This window comes from Epinephelus fuscoguttatus, linkage group LG9 (genome assembly GCF_011397635.1).
Source record: "Epinephelus fuscoguttatus linkage group LG9, E.fuscoguttatus.final_Chr_v1".
In the NCBI taxonomy this organism is placed as follows: Eukaryota; Metazoa; Chordata; class Actinopteri; order Perciformes; family Serranidae; genus Epinephelus; species Epinephelus fuscoguttatus.
In genome coordinates this window covers 24,080,010-24,097,351 of record NC_064760.1, presented here as the reverse complement: position 1 = coordinate 24,097,351, position 17,342 = coordinate 24,080,010, and the positions used below count along the sequence as shown (strand labels likewise).

The following is a 17,342-nucleotide window of genomic DNA, read 5'->3' as shown; positions in this document are numbered from 1 at the left end:
TCCTTGGCAAGTTTGAAATCTGAATAAGCCTGTGTTTGTGGTACTTTTATCATAAACGTATAATGGGATACCATGACCCACTGTGGCAGGAGAGAAGTCAAGATGGTGTTATTCGCTGTCCATGGTGCTTATCAGGTTAGCTGTCATTTTCAGGCTGTGTTCATAAGTTATATCAAAAGCCAGTGACTTCATCTCAGTGTAAACATATTTCCGTGTGTTTGGTAGATTATTGTCTTCATTTTTTAAGTGTCTGTTTTAAATCTATAAGAATGAGGTTTTGATTTTCAAGTGAGCAGCTCCATCGTCTATTTCCATTCATCACACTGGTGTTTGGCACTGTTTCGACAAAAATAAGTATTCATTTAACACACATTATCTAACAATTAACTAAAGTGCTGCTGGCTTTTGATTTACTGCAGTAAGAATTCAGATCGCATGGTGTCAGTGTAATAGGAAAAAAGTCAGCATTGCCTGTGCTTGTCGTCAGCGCATTGTGGTTCCACCTCTTGATCGCTGCCTCAGTTCGAGATTAACACGGTCGTTTCTGAGCTTCCTGCTGCTTTTGTGGAGACTATTTATCGCCATGTCTGCTGCGCTAACAAGAAGATGAATATTTTCACATGTGGAAGTATTGTATTCGTTCATTGAAATGCGGGTTTTGCTGCTGTGAATGATCACTGAGGATATCGGCTTTAACCATGGAACAAAGAAGATACGGCAGACGCAGGGCGAGAGGATATCTGGTCGGCTGTGTGGTTGCTGTGCTTTTGTGGAGCGTGGCTTCAGCGCAAATACGATATTCCATCTCCGAGGAAGTTAACGAAGGAACTGTGGTTGGAAATGTAGCGAAAGATCTGGGATTGGATAAAAGCACACTGAGAGACAGGAAGTATCGCATCGTGTCTAGTAACGCGGATCCCCTTTTCTATGTAAATCAACACGATGGCATCCTGTATGTGAGCCGGGAGATTGACAGAGAAGAGGTGTGCGCGCAGAGCAGTACGTGTTTAATTAATCTGAAAACCGTGCTAGAAAATCCACTGGAGGTGCATTATATGGGGGTGGAAGTTTTAGATATAAATGACCATTCTCCGAGCTTCCCGGGTAAAGATAAAACGTTGGAGATTTCAGAGTCTGTGTTACCCGGAGTACGTATTCCGCTACAGCACGCGAGAGATCCAGACGGTGGTCCGTTCTCTGTTCAGCAGTATAAACTCAGCCCCAATGACCACTTCCGATTGGAAGTTAAGGATAAGGGAGAAGATGGGAAAATACCTATATTAATTGTGCAGAAGTCTTTGGATAGAGAGGCAGCGGGAAGCCACTCATTAGTGCTGACCGCACTGGATGGAGGGAAACCTCCGAAATCTGGTACTATGAATATTCTAGTGAATGTTTTAGATGTTAATGATAACACACCTGTTTTCACAAAAGATGTTTATTCTGTGATGCTTGATGAAAATGCTCCAGTAGGCAAAACAGTCATACAAGTGAATGCAACTGATTTAGATGAAGGACCAAACGGAGAAGTGGTTTACTCGTTTAGCAGTATTGTGAATCACAGGTTATTAGAGCTTTTTGATATTGATCCACCAACAGGAGAGATAATTGTTAAAGGTGTCATAGACTATGAGCAGAAGGACAAATATGAAATTGAAATTCAAGCATCGGATAAAGGTCTGGCTCCTCTGACCACACAGAAAAGCGTTATTATCAAGGTAGTTGATGTCAATGATAATGCACCTGAGATTGAAGTTACCTCATTTTCAACCTCCATCCCTGAAGACTCCAGACCTGGAACTACAGTTGCCCTGATCAGTGTAAATGACTTGGACTCTGGGCTCAATGGAAATGTTATTTGCTCCATAGGTGAGGATGTTCCTTTTGCTTTAACACCATCTTTACAAGACAAAATGTATTCATTAGTGACTAAATCCCCACTGGACAGAGAGAAACAGTCACATTACTCCATCACAGTAGTTGCAAAAGACGCTGGTCAACCGTCATTATCATCTGAAAAGACAATCAGCGTTGTTGTATCAGATGTGAATGACAACAGTCCAGAGTTTTCACTGAGTCCATATACTTTCTATGTGACTGAAGGTAATGAGCCAGGAGTCTCTGTGTTTTCTGTTAAAGCTTTTGATCGTGATGAGAACGAAAACGCAGTTATATCCTATCATATAGTCAGAGACTCAAGCACTGATAACAAATTGACTTCTTTTCTCAACATAAACTCTGAAAATGGAAATATTTTGGCGCTAAAAAGTTTCGACTTTGAAACAGTGAAAACTTTCCAGTTCCAAGTTGTCGCCACAGATTCAGGAACTCCGTCACTAAGCAACAACGTGACAGTGAACGTGTTCATTCTGGATCAGAACGACAACGCTCCAGTCATCCTGTATCCAGTCAGCTCCAACGGTTCTGCTGAAGGTGTGGAGGAGATTCCCCGCAATGTCAACGCAGGACACTTGGTGACTAAAGTCAGAGCCTATGACGCTGATATAGGATATAACGGCTGGTTACTCTTCTCACTGCAGGAAGTCACTGACCACAGTCTCTTTGCTTTGGACCGCTATACAGGACAGATCAGAACACTTCGCTCATTCACAGAGACAGACGAGGCTGAGCATAAACTGCTCATACTGGTCAAAGACAATGGCAACGTTTCACTCTCAGCAACAGCTACTGTCATTGTCAAACTTGTGGAGCCCAGAGAGGCTTTTGCAGCTTCTGATGTTAAAAGTGCAACTAAAGTTGACGAGGAGGACAATGTGACATTTTACCTCATGATAACTTTGGGCTCAGTTTCTCTACTTTTTATCATCAGTATCATTGTGCTGATTGCAATGCAGTGCTCCAAATCCACAGACTATACCTCCAAATATCTCCAAGAGGCTAATTATGATGGGACACTGTGTCACAGCATCCAGTACAGATCTGGAGACAAACGCTACATGTTAGTTGGACCCAGGATGAGTATAGGATCTACTATAGTCCCTGGCAGCCATGCCAACACACTAGTGCTCCCTGACAGGAGGAGGGGCTCTGGAGAGGTAAGACATTAAACAAGCATTAATGTTGAAGGAATGGGCACTACCAAATATGTTTTGGGCAAAACTTTTATAATCAAAAAAACCTTTAATGTCCAAGTTTTGTTTTTCTCCCACCACTATGCAGTAAAGCATTAAGGCAGACAGTTATTTAAGTTGTGGCGCGTCTGCTGATCACTTAATTAGTTTTTGGCTGCACATATATTGTATTTCATGCTTTCCTGGGGTCTTGTATGCTTTTGAAAAATGCAGCATTGGATTGTTGTGCTGTTTTGTTTTCCTTGGCAAGTTTGAAAACTGAATAAGCCTGTATCTGTGGTACATTACTCACAAACTTGAAATGGGATACTATGACCAAATGTAGTGGAACAGAAGTGAAGTTGGTGTTATTCGCTGTCCATGGTGCTGCGCATGTTTGCTGTCATTTCCCAGAATGTGTTCATAAGTTATACAAAAAGCCAGTGACTTCATCTCAGTGTTTTATGAGGGAAACATATTTCCGTGTGTTTGGTAGATTATTGTCTTCATTCTGAAAGTGTCTGTTTTAAATCTTTGAGAAGGAGGTTTTGTTTTTCAGGTGAGCAGCTCCATCGTCTATTTCATTTCACCATACTATTTTTTGGCACTACTTCGACAAAAATAGGTAATAATTAAACACCCACGACCTGTCTTTCAGATAAAATGCTGCTGGCTTTTGATTTTCTGCAGTAAGATTTCAGATCGCATGGTGTCAGTGTTATGAAAAAAAAAGTCAGCATTGCCTGTGCTTGTCGTCAGCGCATTGTGGTTCCACCTCTTGATCGCTGCCTCAGTTCGAGATTAACACGGTCGTTTCTGAGCGTCCTGCTGCTTTTGGGGAGACTCTATTTATCGTCATGTCTGCTGTACTAACAAAGGGATGATTATTTTCACATGTGGAAGTATTGTATTCGTTCATTGCAAAGCGGTTTTTGTTGTTGTGAATGATCACTGAGGATATCGGGTTTAACCATGGAACAAAGAAGCTACGGCAGACGCAGAGCGAGAGGATATCTGGTCGGCTGTGTGGTTGCTGTGCTTTTGTGGAGTGTGGCTTCTGCGCAAATACGATACTCTATTTCCGAGGAGGTTAACGAAGGAACTGTGGTTGGAAATGTCGCAAAAGATCTGGGATTGGATAAGAGCACACTGAAAGAGAGAAAGTATCGGGTTGTTTCTAGTAACGAGGAACCTCTTTTCCATGTAAATCAGAACGATGGCATCCTGTATGTGAGCCGGAAGATTGACAGAGAAGAGGTGTGCGCGCAGAGCAGTACGTGTTTAATAAATTTGAAAACAGTGCTAGAAAACCCTCTGGAGGTGCACTATGTTGAAGTGGAGGTGGTGGATATAAATGATCATTCTCCCACTTTCCCGGAGGAAGAGAAACGGTTAGAGATTTCAGAGTCTGTGCTGCCCGGAGCACGATTTCAGCTAAAACCCTCACGGGATGGAGACAGTGGTCATTTCTCCGTGCAGCAGTATAAACTCAGCCAAAACGATCACTTCCGTTTGGAGGTTAGGGATAAAGGAGAAGACGGTAAAATACCAATATTGGTTTTGCAAAAATCACTGGATAGAGAAGCAGCGGGAAGTCACGCCTTAGTGCTGACCGCACTGGATGGAGGGAAACCTCCGAAATCCGGTAATATGAATATTCTAGTAAAGGTTTTGGATGTTAATGATAACACACCTGTTTTCACTAAAGATGTTTATTCTGTTACACTCTCTGAAAATTCTCCAATAGGCACCACTGTAGTAGAAGTGAATGCAACTGATTTGGATGAAAGTCAGAATGGAGAAGTGTATTACTCATTTGGCAATAGTGTGAGTAATAAATTATTTACAATTTTTGAAATAAATCCATCAACAGGTGAGATAATTGTCAAAGGTCTAATAGACTATGAGAAAAAGGATAAGTACGAAATTGAAATTGAAGCATCAGATAAAGGTCTTGCTCCGCTAACATCAGAAAAAAGCGTCATCATCAAGATAGTTGATGTTAATGATAATGCACCTGAGATTGAAGTTACCTCATTCTCAACCTCCATCCCTGAAGACTCCAGACCTGGAACTACAGTTGCCCTGATCAGTGTAAATGACTTGGACTCTGGGCTCAATGGAAAAGTTATTTGCTCCATAGGTGAGGATGTTCCTTTTGCTTTAACACCATCTTTACAAGACAAGATGTATTCATTAGTGACTAAATCCCCTCTGGACAGAGAGAAACAGTCACAATATGAGCTGACAATAACTGCAAAAGACGCTGGTCAACCACCATTATCATCTGAAAAGACAATAAGCGTTGTTGTATCAGATGTGAATGACAACAGTCCAGAGTTTTCACTGAGTCCATATACTTTCTATGTGACTGAGGGCAATGAGCCAGGAGTCTCTGTGTTTTCTGTTAAAGCTTTTGATCGTGATGAAAACGAAAACGCAGTTATAGCCTATCATATTGTCAGAGACTCAAGCACGGATAACAAATTGACCTCATTTCTCAACATAAACTCTGAAACTGGAGATATTTTGGCACTAAAAAGTTTCGACTTTGAAACAGTGAAAACTTTCCAGTTCCAAGTTGTTGCCACAGATTCAGGAACTCCGTCACTAAGCAACAATGTGACAGTGAACGTGTTCATTCTGGATCAGAACGACAACGCTCCAGTCATCCTGTATCCAGTCAGCTCCAACGGTTCTGCTGAAGGTGTGGAGGAGATTCCCCGCAATGTCAACGCAGGACACTTGGTGACTAAAGTCAGAGCCTATGACGCTGATATAGGATATAACGGCTGGTTACTCTTTTCACTGCAGGAAGTCACTGACCACAGTCTCTTTGCTTTGGACCGCTATACAGGACAGATCAGAACACTTCGCTCATTCACAGAGACAGATGAGGCTGAGCATAAACTGCTCATACTGGTCAAAGACAATGGCAACGTTTCACTCTCAGCAACAGCTACTGTCATTGTCAAACTTGTGGAGCCCAGAGAGGCTTTTGCAGCTTCTGATGTTAAAAGTGCAACTAAAGTTGACGAGGAGGACAATGTGACATTTTACCTCATGATAACTTTGGGCTCAGTTTCTCTACTTTTTATCATCAGTATCATCGTGCTGATTGCAATGCAGTGCTCCAAATCCACAGACTATACTTCCAAATATCTCCAAGAGGCTAATTATGATGGGACACTGTGTCACAGCATCCAGTACAGATCTGGAGACAAACGCTACATGTTAGTTGGACCCAGGATGAGTATAGGATCTACTATAGTCCCTGGCAGCCATGCCAACACACTAGTGCTCCCTGACAGGAGGAGGGGATCTGGAGAGGTAAGGCATTCTTTTTGAAAACCCTGACTTGTTTCCACTGGCAGTGTTACTTATTTGTTGGTTCAGACAGTATTACAGTCCATCTCCTACTGCATGTGTACTTTTTGTTTGGCATCGTTCTATAGTTTTGCAAGGTAGGATGCTTGACTGGTGTCCTCTGGTTTTCAGCTGCAGTTTTGATCATACTGTATATGGACTTAAAGCAGCTGTATCAGTAGTTAATACAGGGTGACGTATATGCTGATCTGTTTGTCAGTTTACTGTTTCCTTCTTTTACACTATACTTCATAAAACACATACAGTATAAAAGATCATTTCAAAAGATCAGTTTGCACTGTTTCAGACATGCTGCACTTTCACTTAAACCATAAGGTGATTTTGGGCTTCTGTCATGTAGTATAACACAGTATCAGGGTCACACGTGTGACTGGAGTCAGTTGTAACCAGCTTTATTCTCTGTCCATGGTGCTGATACGTTTTGCTCTTGTGTTTTGATAGCTGTGGGTACACTGTAAGAAATGTCAAACCTCTTACTTGTGAAATGCATTTACCTCATATGTTTTTGTTTGTAAATATCAAGCGATTGGAATTAAAAGTTATTATATGGTTACAAGAAATTTGGAAGGAATTTATGTCTCCATCTTCATCTATACTGTGTGCTTGTGAAATCAACATGAGGTGGGCTGCATTGTAATGAGGCATCCCCTCACCTAAGGTATAGCAAACAACAATCAGGCACTGGGTCAAAGTAAAGAAGTATAGAACTTTGCAATGTGTTAAAAAAAAACTAGCTGTACAAGCTTTGATTTCCTTGCAGTGAGCAATGAGATCGCATGGTGTCAGTGTGTGAGTAAAATAACGTGAACTTGTCGTCACTGCATTTGGTTCCACCTCTTTATATCTCTCTCAGTTCGACCCCTAGCAGAGTCGCTTTGCTGCCTGCTGGTGTCTTTATAAATACTGTACCGTATTTTGGACATTTTTTTAAACAGAGTAAACATTTGCATACCCGGATGTGTTGGGTTAATTTCTTACTGCACGGTCATTAATTCCGTGAGGAATCGATACCAGTTTTGGTTTTGATCATGGAACAAAGAGGATGCGAGGCAAGAAGGGCGAGAGGACGGTGGGTCCGCTGCGTGGTCGCTGTGCTTTTGTGGAGCGTGGCCTCGGCGCAGTTAAGATACTCTATCTCTGAGGAAGTTAACGGAGGAACTGTGGTCGGGAATATAGCAAAGGATTTGGGATTGGATAAAGGCACGCTGAAAGACAGGAAATATCGGATTGTCTCGAGTGCGGTGGATCCTCTTTTCCGTGTAGATCAGAATGACGGCATCCTGTACGTCAACCGGCAGATCGACAGAGAAGAGGTGTGTGAGAGGAGCAGTACGTGTTTGCTTAATCTGAAAACTGTGCTAGAAAATCCACTGGAAGTTCACTATGTAGGAGTGGAAGTTGTGGATATTAATGACCATTCTCCCAGTTTCCCGGAGAAAGAAAAGACGCTGGAGATTTCAGAGTCTGTGTTACCTGGAGTACGTATTCAGCTCAAAGCCTCGCGTGATCCAGACAGTGGTCATTTTTCTGTGCAACAGTATAAATTGAGCCCCAACGACCACTTTCGATTAGAAGTTAAGGATAAGGGAGAGGATGGTAAAATACCTATAATAATTGTGCAGAAATCTTTGGATAGAGAGGCAGCGGGAAGCCACTCATTAGTGCTGACCGCACTGGATGGAGGGAAACCTCCGAAATCTGGTACGATGAATATTCTCGTAAATGTTTTAGATGTTAATGATAACGCACCTGCTTTTTCTAAAGATGTTTATTCTGTGATGCTCGATGAAAACTCTCCAGTAGACACAACAATCGTACAAGTGAATGCAACTGATTTAGATGAAGGACCAAACGGAGAAGTGGTTTACTCATTTAGCAACAGTGTGAGTCATAGATTATTAATGCTTTTTGATATAAATCCATCAACAGGTGAAATAATTGTGAAAGGTGTAATAGACTATGAGGACAAAGATAAATATGAAATTGAAATTCAAGCAACAGATAAAGGCACCGCTCCTCTAGCTACAGAAAAAAGTGTCATCATCAAGATAGTTGACGTCAATGATAATGCACCTGAGATTGAAGTTACCTCATTTTCAAGCTCCATCCCTGAAGACTCCAGACCTGGAACTACAGTTGCCCTGATCAGTGTAAATGACTTGGACTCTGGGCTCAATGGAAATGTTATTTGCTCCATAGGTGAAGATGTTCCTTTTGCTTTAACACCATCTTTACAAGACAAAATGTATTCATTAGTGACTAAATCCCCACTGGACAGAGAGAAACAGTCACATTACACCATCACAGTAGTTGCAAAAGACGCTGGTCAACCACCATTATCATCTGAAAAGACAATCAGCGTTGTTGTATCAGATGTGAATGACAACAGTCCAGAGTTTTCACTGAGTCCATATACTTTCTATGTGACTGAAGGTAATGAGCCAGGAGTCTCTGTGTTTTCTGTTAAAGCTTTTGATCGTGATGAGAACAACAATGCGCATATATCCTATCATATTGTCAGAGACTCAGGTACGGAAAATAAATTGGCTTCATTTCTCAACATAAACTCTGAAAATGGAGACATTTTGGCGCTAAAAAGTTTCGACTTTGAAAAAGTGAAAACTTTCCAGTTCCAAGTTGTTGCCACAGATTCAGGAACTCCGTCACTAAGCAACAACGTGACAGTGAATGTGTTCATTCTGGATCAGAACGACAACGCTCCAGTCATCCTGTATCCAGTCAGCTCCAACGGTTCTGCTGAAGGTGTGGAGGAGATTCCCCGCAATGTCAACGCAGGACACTTGGTGACTAAAGTCAGAGCCTATGACGCTGATATAGGATATAACGGCTGGTTACTCTTCACTGCAGGAAGTCACTGACCACAGTCTCTTTGCTTTGGACCGCTATACAGGACAGATCAGAACACTTCGCTCATTCACAGAGACAGACGAGGCTGAGCATAAACTGCTCATACTGGTCAAAGACAATGGCAACGTTTCACTCTCAGCAACAGCTACTGTCATTGTCAAACTTGTGGAGCCCAGAGAGGCTTTTGCAGCTTCTGATGTTAAAAGTGCAACTAAAGTTGACGAGGAGGACAATGTGACATTTTACCTCATGATAACTTTGGGCTCAGTTTCTCTGCTTTTTATCATCAGTATCATCGTGCTGATTGCAATGCAGTGCTCCAAATCCACAGACTATACTTCCAAATATCTACAAGAGGCTAATTATGATGGGACACTGTGTCACAGCATCCAGTACAGATCTGGAGACAAACGCTACATGTTAGTTGGACCCAGGATGAGTATAGGATCTACTATAGTCCCTGGCAGCCATGCCAACACACTAGTGCTCCCTGACAGGAGGAGGGGATCTGGAGAGGTAAGACATTCTTTGTGAAATCCCTAACTTCTTTCCACTGGCAGTGTTATTCATTTGTTTGTTCAGAAATTATTCCAGTCCATCACCTACTGCATATACCGAATGTGTACTTTTTGGGGCATTGCTATATAAATTTGTGAGGTATGACACTTGACTGGTGTCCTCTGGTTTTAGCATAGCTGTAACAACAGCAGTTAATACAGACTGATTCATATGCTGACCATCTGTCTGTTAGTTTGTTGTCTCCTTCTTTTTCACTACACTCTATAAAGCACACATGTGTAAGTTTAGATAACACCGTGTTGCATTTGCCATTGTTTGCACATAGCGCTGCGTTCTTGTTGTTGGAGATAGTTCGCAGTTTAAATGACGTCCAATTAATCTGAGTTTCTGAGTGCAGTAGGAGGTGTCGCTGTCTGTGGTGCTGAAAGTTGTTTTTAGAAACTGGCTGGAACTCAAGTCTATTGCTTAATGAAAATGACTGTTAATGCATATATCTTTCGTCATATATAACCCGACCATTTTTCTCTTTTGTCGTGTGTTGTCGTTGCTGTATGGACTTATGATTTTATACGTTTGGTCGAAACGAGCTGCAATAACGTTCTGGATCGCATGGTGTCAGCATAATGGCAAATATTGTGTCTAGAACTCTTCTTCATCACTATTAGGTCCTATCCTGTATTTTGGCATTACGTTTAAGGGGCTTGGAGAGGAAACTGGCATTGTGCAACCACCAGGACTGTACTGGCGATGGGACGCAGTTTACAAAGGAATAATGCTGATTATTATTTTGTGACCAAACAATTTTAGATCCTGAAATCATCCTTCTTTTGTTCATGATGGAACAAAGCGGACGGCAGGTGTGGATGGAGCGATGGAGATGCGTCGTCTTCATGGTGGTTTTGGTGACGTTTTGGAGCGAAGCCTCCGCTCAGATCAGATATTCCATCTCCGAAGAGGTAAAAGAAGGAAGCGTTGTTGGAAACATTGCGAAAGACTTAGGAATTGACAAGGCTACACTGAAAAACAGGGAGTATCGCATTGTTGGCGGTTCAACGGAACCCCTTTTTCATTTAAATAAAGACGACGGCATCCTGTACGTCAGCAGGAAAGTGGACAGGGAAAAGATCTGTGAACGAAGCAGCGCGTGTATAATCAACCTTAAAACAGTGCTAGAAAACCCTCTGGAAATCCATTATGTGGCTATAGAGGTGCTGGATGTAAACGACCACTCCCCCGTCTTTCCAGAGAAGGAGAAGCGACTGGAGATATTTGAATCGACATTACCGGGAGCGCGATTTCAGCTCCAACCTGCACGCGACCCCGATGGCGGTCAGTTTACTGTTCAGCATTATAAACTGAGCCACAATGATCACTTTCGTTTGGAAGTTAAGGAGAGGGGCGAGGACCGTAAGATGCCCTTTCTGGTGTTACAGAAGCAGTTAGACAGAGAGGCTGTGAGAGAACACAAGCTTCTGCTAACAGCTGTTGACGGTGGGAAGCCAGCGTTGTCTGGAACAATAGAAATACTCATTGAGGTGCTTGATGTTAATGACAATTCTCCAGTGTTTACAAAAGATGTTTATTCTGCCGTTTTAAATGAAAACGCAGCCCCTGGCACATTAGTTATTCAGGTTAATGCGACTGATTTGGACGAGGGCGCAAACGGCGAAATCGTTTACTCATTCGGTAAAGAGGTGGATATACATTTACAAGAGCTATTTAACATAGACCCAAGCACGGGAGAAATTAAAGTGACAGGTTTAATTGATTTTGAAGAAAATGAAAGCTATGAACTTGATATTCAGGCTTCAGATAAAGGCACGATCCCCTTTTCAACAGACAGAACTGTGATAATAAAGGTAATCGACCTTAATGATAATCCTCCAGAGATTGAAATTACGTCATTTTCAAAATCAGTTCTCGAAGATTCAAGAATTGGAACAACTGTAGCTTTGATCAGCGTGAATGATTTGGATTCAGGTGCCAATGGGAAGGTTTCCTGCTTTATACGTGAGGACGTTCCTTTCGCTATATCTCCGTCCATGCAAGATAATATGTACGCAATAGTGACCAGATCACAGCTGGACAGAGAAGAAACATCTTTTTATGAGCTTACAATTGTTGCAAAGGACACTGGTGAGCCATCACTCTCATCTGAGAAGACAGTGAGTGTGGTTGTTTCAGATGTGAATGATAACAGACCACAGTTTTCACTGAGTCCTTATACCTTCTATATTACTGAAAACAATGACTTGGTAGCACCTGTATTTTCAGTCAGAGCATCTGACCTTGATGACAGTGATAATGCGCATATTTCATATCACATCCCAAGAGACAGCAGTGGGGATAATTCTGGTCTGTTTTTAAATATCAACTCTGAAAATGGAGATATTTTGGCGCTGAAAAGTTTTGACTTTGAGACACTGAAAACTTTCCAGTTCCAAGTTGTCGCCACAGATTCAGGAACTCCGTCACTAAGCAACAACGTGACAGTGAACGTGTTCATTCTGGATCAGAACGACAACGCTCCAGTCATCCTGTATCCAGTCAGCTCCAACGGTTCTGCTGAAGGTGTGGAGGAGATTCCCCGCAATGTCAACGCAGGACACTTGGTGACTAAAGTCAGAGCCTATGACGCTGATATAGGATATAACGGCTGGTTACTCTTCTCACTGCAGGAAGTCACTGACCACAGTCTCTTTGCTTTGGACCGCTATACAGGACAGATCAGAACACTTCGCTCATTCACAGAGACAGACGAGGCTGAGCATAAACTGCTCATACTGGTCAAAGACAATGGCAACGTTTCACTCTCAGCAACAGCTACTGTCATTGTCAAACTTGTGGAGCCCAGAGAGGCTTTTGCAGCTTCTGATGTTAAAAGTGCAACTAAAGTTGACGAGGAGGACAATGTGACATTTTACCTCATGATAACTTTGGGCTCAGTTTCTCTACTTTTTATCATCAGTATCATCGTGCTGATTGCAATGCAGTGCTCCAAATCCACAGACTATACTTCCAAATATCTCCAAGAGGCTAATTATGATGGGACACTGTGTCACAGCATCCAGTACAGATCTGGAGACAAACGCTACATGTTAGTTGGACCCAGGATGAGTATAGGATCTACTATAGTCCCTGGCAGCCATGCCAACACACTAGTGCTCCCTGACAGGAGATGTACTTCTGAAGAGGTAAGAAAGGTCACTTTATTTCAAGGCAGTTCTTGTATGAAATGCTACTGATACATGAGACACGGATCCTATAAATGAAAGTGTCCCAAAAGTACTGAATCACACCACCTAATCACTGGCTAGAAATGAACCACAGACATTAATCACTGAGGGAAATGAAGATGTTGTGCATTGTTATGAGACTGCTGAGTTGAGTTGTTGGTTTATAGGGGGTTCTGTTGACAGCACTGAATGTTAACTGTTGACACTTTGGACTACAGTTTGTACGCTGTGATTGTACCTTAATGCTGTGTTGTCCCCGTGTGCTTGAAAATGAAATTAATCCCCCCAAAACGATTCAACCTTATATTGACTTTGTGTTGGTGATGCAAAATGGAATGTTGTGGATTGTTGTGAAATGTTGGCCAAAATAGGTATTAAGATTAAGAGATGTTTCTGTAAATAGAAATGCATACTTTCTTGTGAAACTGAAAACACAGTTGCACAGACGGGCATCTGGAGAAGTAAGAAAACTGCTAAAGTCGATTAATGTATTTATGCAATTAATAATCATTTACTATTATCCATTATGTTATTCATAGTAGCCCTACAGGTTGTAATTATCCAATCAATATCTCGCCTCATGCTCGTACTGTCTTGTTATTCTTTTGTTCTCTTTGTTGCGTTTTTGTAGCAGTGGAAAAGTGAAACCAGTGTGAACGTCACATGATTTTTTAATTTTTTTTTTATGTATATATATATATATATATATATATATATATATTGCGTCTGCATTGTAGCGTCAGCTCGCATGGTGTCACTGCTTGTGAAAGAGAAAGACTCGGGCTGAACATCCTGTACGTCAGTAGTTGGGTGCTATTTCGCGACAGGGTGCGCTTGTGTTGTGGGGCGATGGCTTCAAATATCTGAGTCGCTCACCAACAGTTTTCGGATATCGAGCATTATTATTTTTGTTCAAAATGTGTGTTCCTGTGTAGACTCACATTTTAATTTCTAGCCTTCTTTTGGTTTTGTTTCTGGAATCAAACATGGCACGACGAGGATGCGGAGCGTGGTTGGAGCGCCTGGTCTTTCTCATTGTTTGTCTGAATCTTACTTTTCATTTTGCTGGGGCACAGCTACGATATACTATCCCCGAGGAGCTGACGGTGGGTGCTGTTGTTGGAAATATCGCTAAAGATTTGGGGCTGGATATCAGTGCTTTGAATGCTAGAGGATTTCGCATCGTGTCCGGATCGACTGAACCCATGTTTCAGCTGAACAATAACGGCATCTTGCACGTGAACCGAAAAATAGACAGAGAGGAGGTGTGCGAGCGGATCAGTACCTGCGTTATCAACATAAAGACCGTGCTGGAGAATCCGTTAGAGGTGCATTACGTCGCCATTGAGGTTTTGGATGTAAACGATCACTCTCCCACCTTCTCCGACAACGAGACGCAGCTAGAGATATCGGAATCTGCTTTACCTGGGGCACGGTTTCAGCTACAGGGCGCCCATGATCCTGACAGCGACATTTATTCTATTCAAACGTATAAGCTCAGTCAAAATGACCATTTCCGCCTGGAGGTTAAAGATAGAGGACATGATGGGAAGATTCCTGTTTTGTATCTGCATAAAGCGCTGGACAAAGAAACTGCAAGAAGTCATAGATTACTACTGACAGCTGTTGATGGAGGAAAACCTGCTAAATCAGGAAATATGAGAATCATAATTAATGTCTTAGATGTAAATGACAATATGCCAGTTTTTACCAAAGAGTCATATGATGCGGTGCTGAATGAAAATTCACCACTTGGCACAACTATCATGCAAGTCAATGCCACAGATTTAGATGATGGTTTAAATGGGGAGGTTGTTTATTCCTTTGGGAATAATGTAAATAATAAATTACGCAAACTTTTTGAAGTTGACGCTAATACTGGTGAAATTATTGTGAAAGGATTGATAGACTTTGAAGCAAAAGACAGCTATGAAATAGACATCAAAGCCTCAGATAAAGGACCGGTCCCCTTAGCAACAGAAAAAAGTGTTAAAATAACTATTGTGGATTTGAATGACAACGCACCTGAGATTGAAGTGACATCCTTCTCAAGTGCAATTCCAGAGGACTCCAAACCTGGAACGACAGTAGCATTGATAAGTGTGAATGATAATGATTCAGGCTTAAATGGAAAGGTAATCTGTTTCATAAGCGAGGATGTACCTTTTACATTAACACCATCTTTACAAGACAATATGTATTCTATAGTCACCAAGTCTCTGCTGGATAGGGAGCATCAGTCCAAATATGATGTAACAATAGTTGCTAAAGATGCTGGTGAAAAACCTTTGTCATCTCACAGGACGATAAGTGTGACTGTATCAGATGTGAATGATAACAGCCCAGAGTTTTCAACAAATCCATACACTTTTTATGTTGTTGAGAACAATGTTGCAGGAGCCTCCTTATTTTCAGTGAGCGCTTCTGATTGTGATGAGGGTGATAATGCTCTCATATCATATAGTATTGCGAGAAATGGGGATGAACCCAAAAAAATTACATCATTTCTCAACATAAACTCTGAAAATGGAGATATTTTGTCATTGAAAAGTTTTGATTTTGAGACACTGAAAACTTTCCAGTTCCAAGTTGTCGCCACAGATTCAGGAACTCCGTCACTAAGCAACAACGTGACAGTGAACGTGTTCATTCTGGATCAGAACGACAACGCTCCAGTCATCCTGTATCCAGTCAGCTCCAACGGTTCTGCTGAAGGTGTGGAGGAGATTCCCCGCAATGTCAACGCAGGACACTTGGTGACTAAAGTCAGAGCCTATGACGCTGATATAGGATATAACGGCTGGTTACTCTTTTCACTGCAGGAAGTCACTGACCACAGTCTCTTTGCTTTGGACCGCTATACAGGACAGATCAGAACACTTCGCTCATTCACAGAGACAGACGAGGCTGAGCATAAACTGCTCATACTGGTCAAAGACAATGGCAACGTTTCACTCTCAGCAACAGCTACTGTCATTGTCAAACTTGTGGAGCCCAGAGAGGCTTTTGCAGCTTCTGATGTTAAAAGTGCAACTAAAGTTGACGAGGAGGACAATGTGACATTTTACCTCATGATAACTTTGGGCTCAGTTTCTCTACTTTTTATCATCAGTATCATCGTGCTGATTGCAATGCAGTGCTCCAAATCCACAGACTATACTTCCAAATATCTCCAAGAGGCTAATTATGATGGGACACTGTGTCACAGCATCCAGTACAGATCTGGAGACAAACGCTACATGTTAGTTGGACCCAGGATGAGTATAGGATCTACTATAGTCCCTGGCAGCCATGCCAACACATTGGTGCTCCCTGACAAGAGACGTACTTCTGAGGAGGTAAGGGAGATCACCTTATTTCAAGGCAGTTCTGGTATGAAGGCTACTGATACACGAGACACAGATCCTATAAATTTAAGTGTCCCAAAAGTACTGAATCACACCACCTAATCACTGGCTAGAAATGAACCACAGACATAAAAGTCATCACTGAGGGAAATGAGGATGTTGCACGTTGTTATGAGACTGCTGAGTTAAGTTGTTGGTTTATAGGGGGTTGTGTGGTTGGTTCTCACAAAGCACGAGTGTTAAATGATGACACTTTGGACTGCAGTTAGTATGCTGTGATTGTACCTTAATGCTGCGTTGTCCTCATGTGCTTGATTTGTTCCTTTAATCAGTGTTGAAGTTTTTCCTAACATCTACATGATTTGAGCTTGCACCTGATCCTCCACATCAGATGTAATGTTACCTCAGTACCTAGATATCCATTGAATACAGTCATTTGAAAAGACATGTTACTATTAATCAGAAGTGTGCATCTTGGTACGTGTGTTTTACATACTTGTGTGTATATCTATGTTCTTTTGCTCTATGTGCCTATCTGTTAGGGTTGTTGCATGCGTGTAAAGGGAGTGACTGACTGGCTAACAGAGTTATGTGGGGTCTGTGCTCAATGATGTAGCTGAGGTGATTCAATGGTCCATGAATGGCTGCAGCCATGACAGAGAGAGGGGGGAGAGTGGGAGCCTGCGGCTGGTGTGCAGTGAATCACAATGTACAGCCAGTCAGGTGGGGCTGGGACATTTCGCTTCAGCAGGGATCTTCATTCACTGGAGGACTGCAAAGCCACAAGACATATATTTTTACTATTTTTCATTTGATCTGACTTAAAAAAAAAAAAAAAAACACTCGACAGTGATATAAAAGAGTGTACACGGTTTACATTTATACACACTGTACACCCTGGCTTCTGCGCAGAT

At 42.0% G+C, this 17,342-nt stretch overlaps 2 protein-coding genes and 1 pseudogene across 12 annotated transcripts in view; all 3 read left to right on the top strand.

The window, feature by feature from the left end:
* LOC125894504 (protocadherin alpha-C2-like) overlaps nt 1–17,342 on the top strand; it is a 232,042-nt gene that overhangs the window by 62,857 nt on the left and 151,843 nt on the right. Inside the window, exons 2-3 of one of the 11 annotated variants that reach the window (XM_049585966.1) lie at nt 13,040–13,130; nt 16,511–16,576. The exons of 8 other annotated variants lie outside the window; for them this stretch is intronic. In XM_049585966.1, the coding sequence (XP_049441923.1) occupies nt 13,040–13,090 (51 nt within the window). In that variant the 3' untranslated portion in view covers nt 13,091–13,130; nt 16,511–16,576. Of the gene's footprint in view, nt 1–686; nt 3,057–3,895; nt 6,402–13,039; nt 13,131–16,510; nt 16,577–17,342 lie in introns of those variants that run through there. 2 more of the 11 variants (XM_049585960.1, XM_049585959.1) reach the window with 2 other exon arrangements.
* On the top strand, nt 10,560–13,075 carry LOC125894511 (protocadherin alpha-3-like; annotated as a pseudogene).
* LOC125894989 (protocadherin alpha-8-like) lies at nt 13,940–16,530 on the top strand. The gene has a single exon (XM_049586758.1). The coding sequence runs from the start codon at nt 14,068–14,070 to the stop codon at nt 16,528–16,530; it is 2,463 nt and encodes an 820-aa protein (XP_049442715.1). The 5' UTR covers nt 13,940–14,067.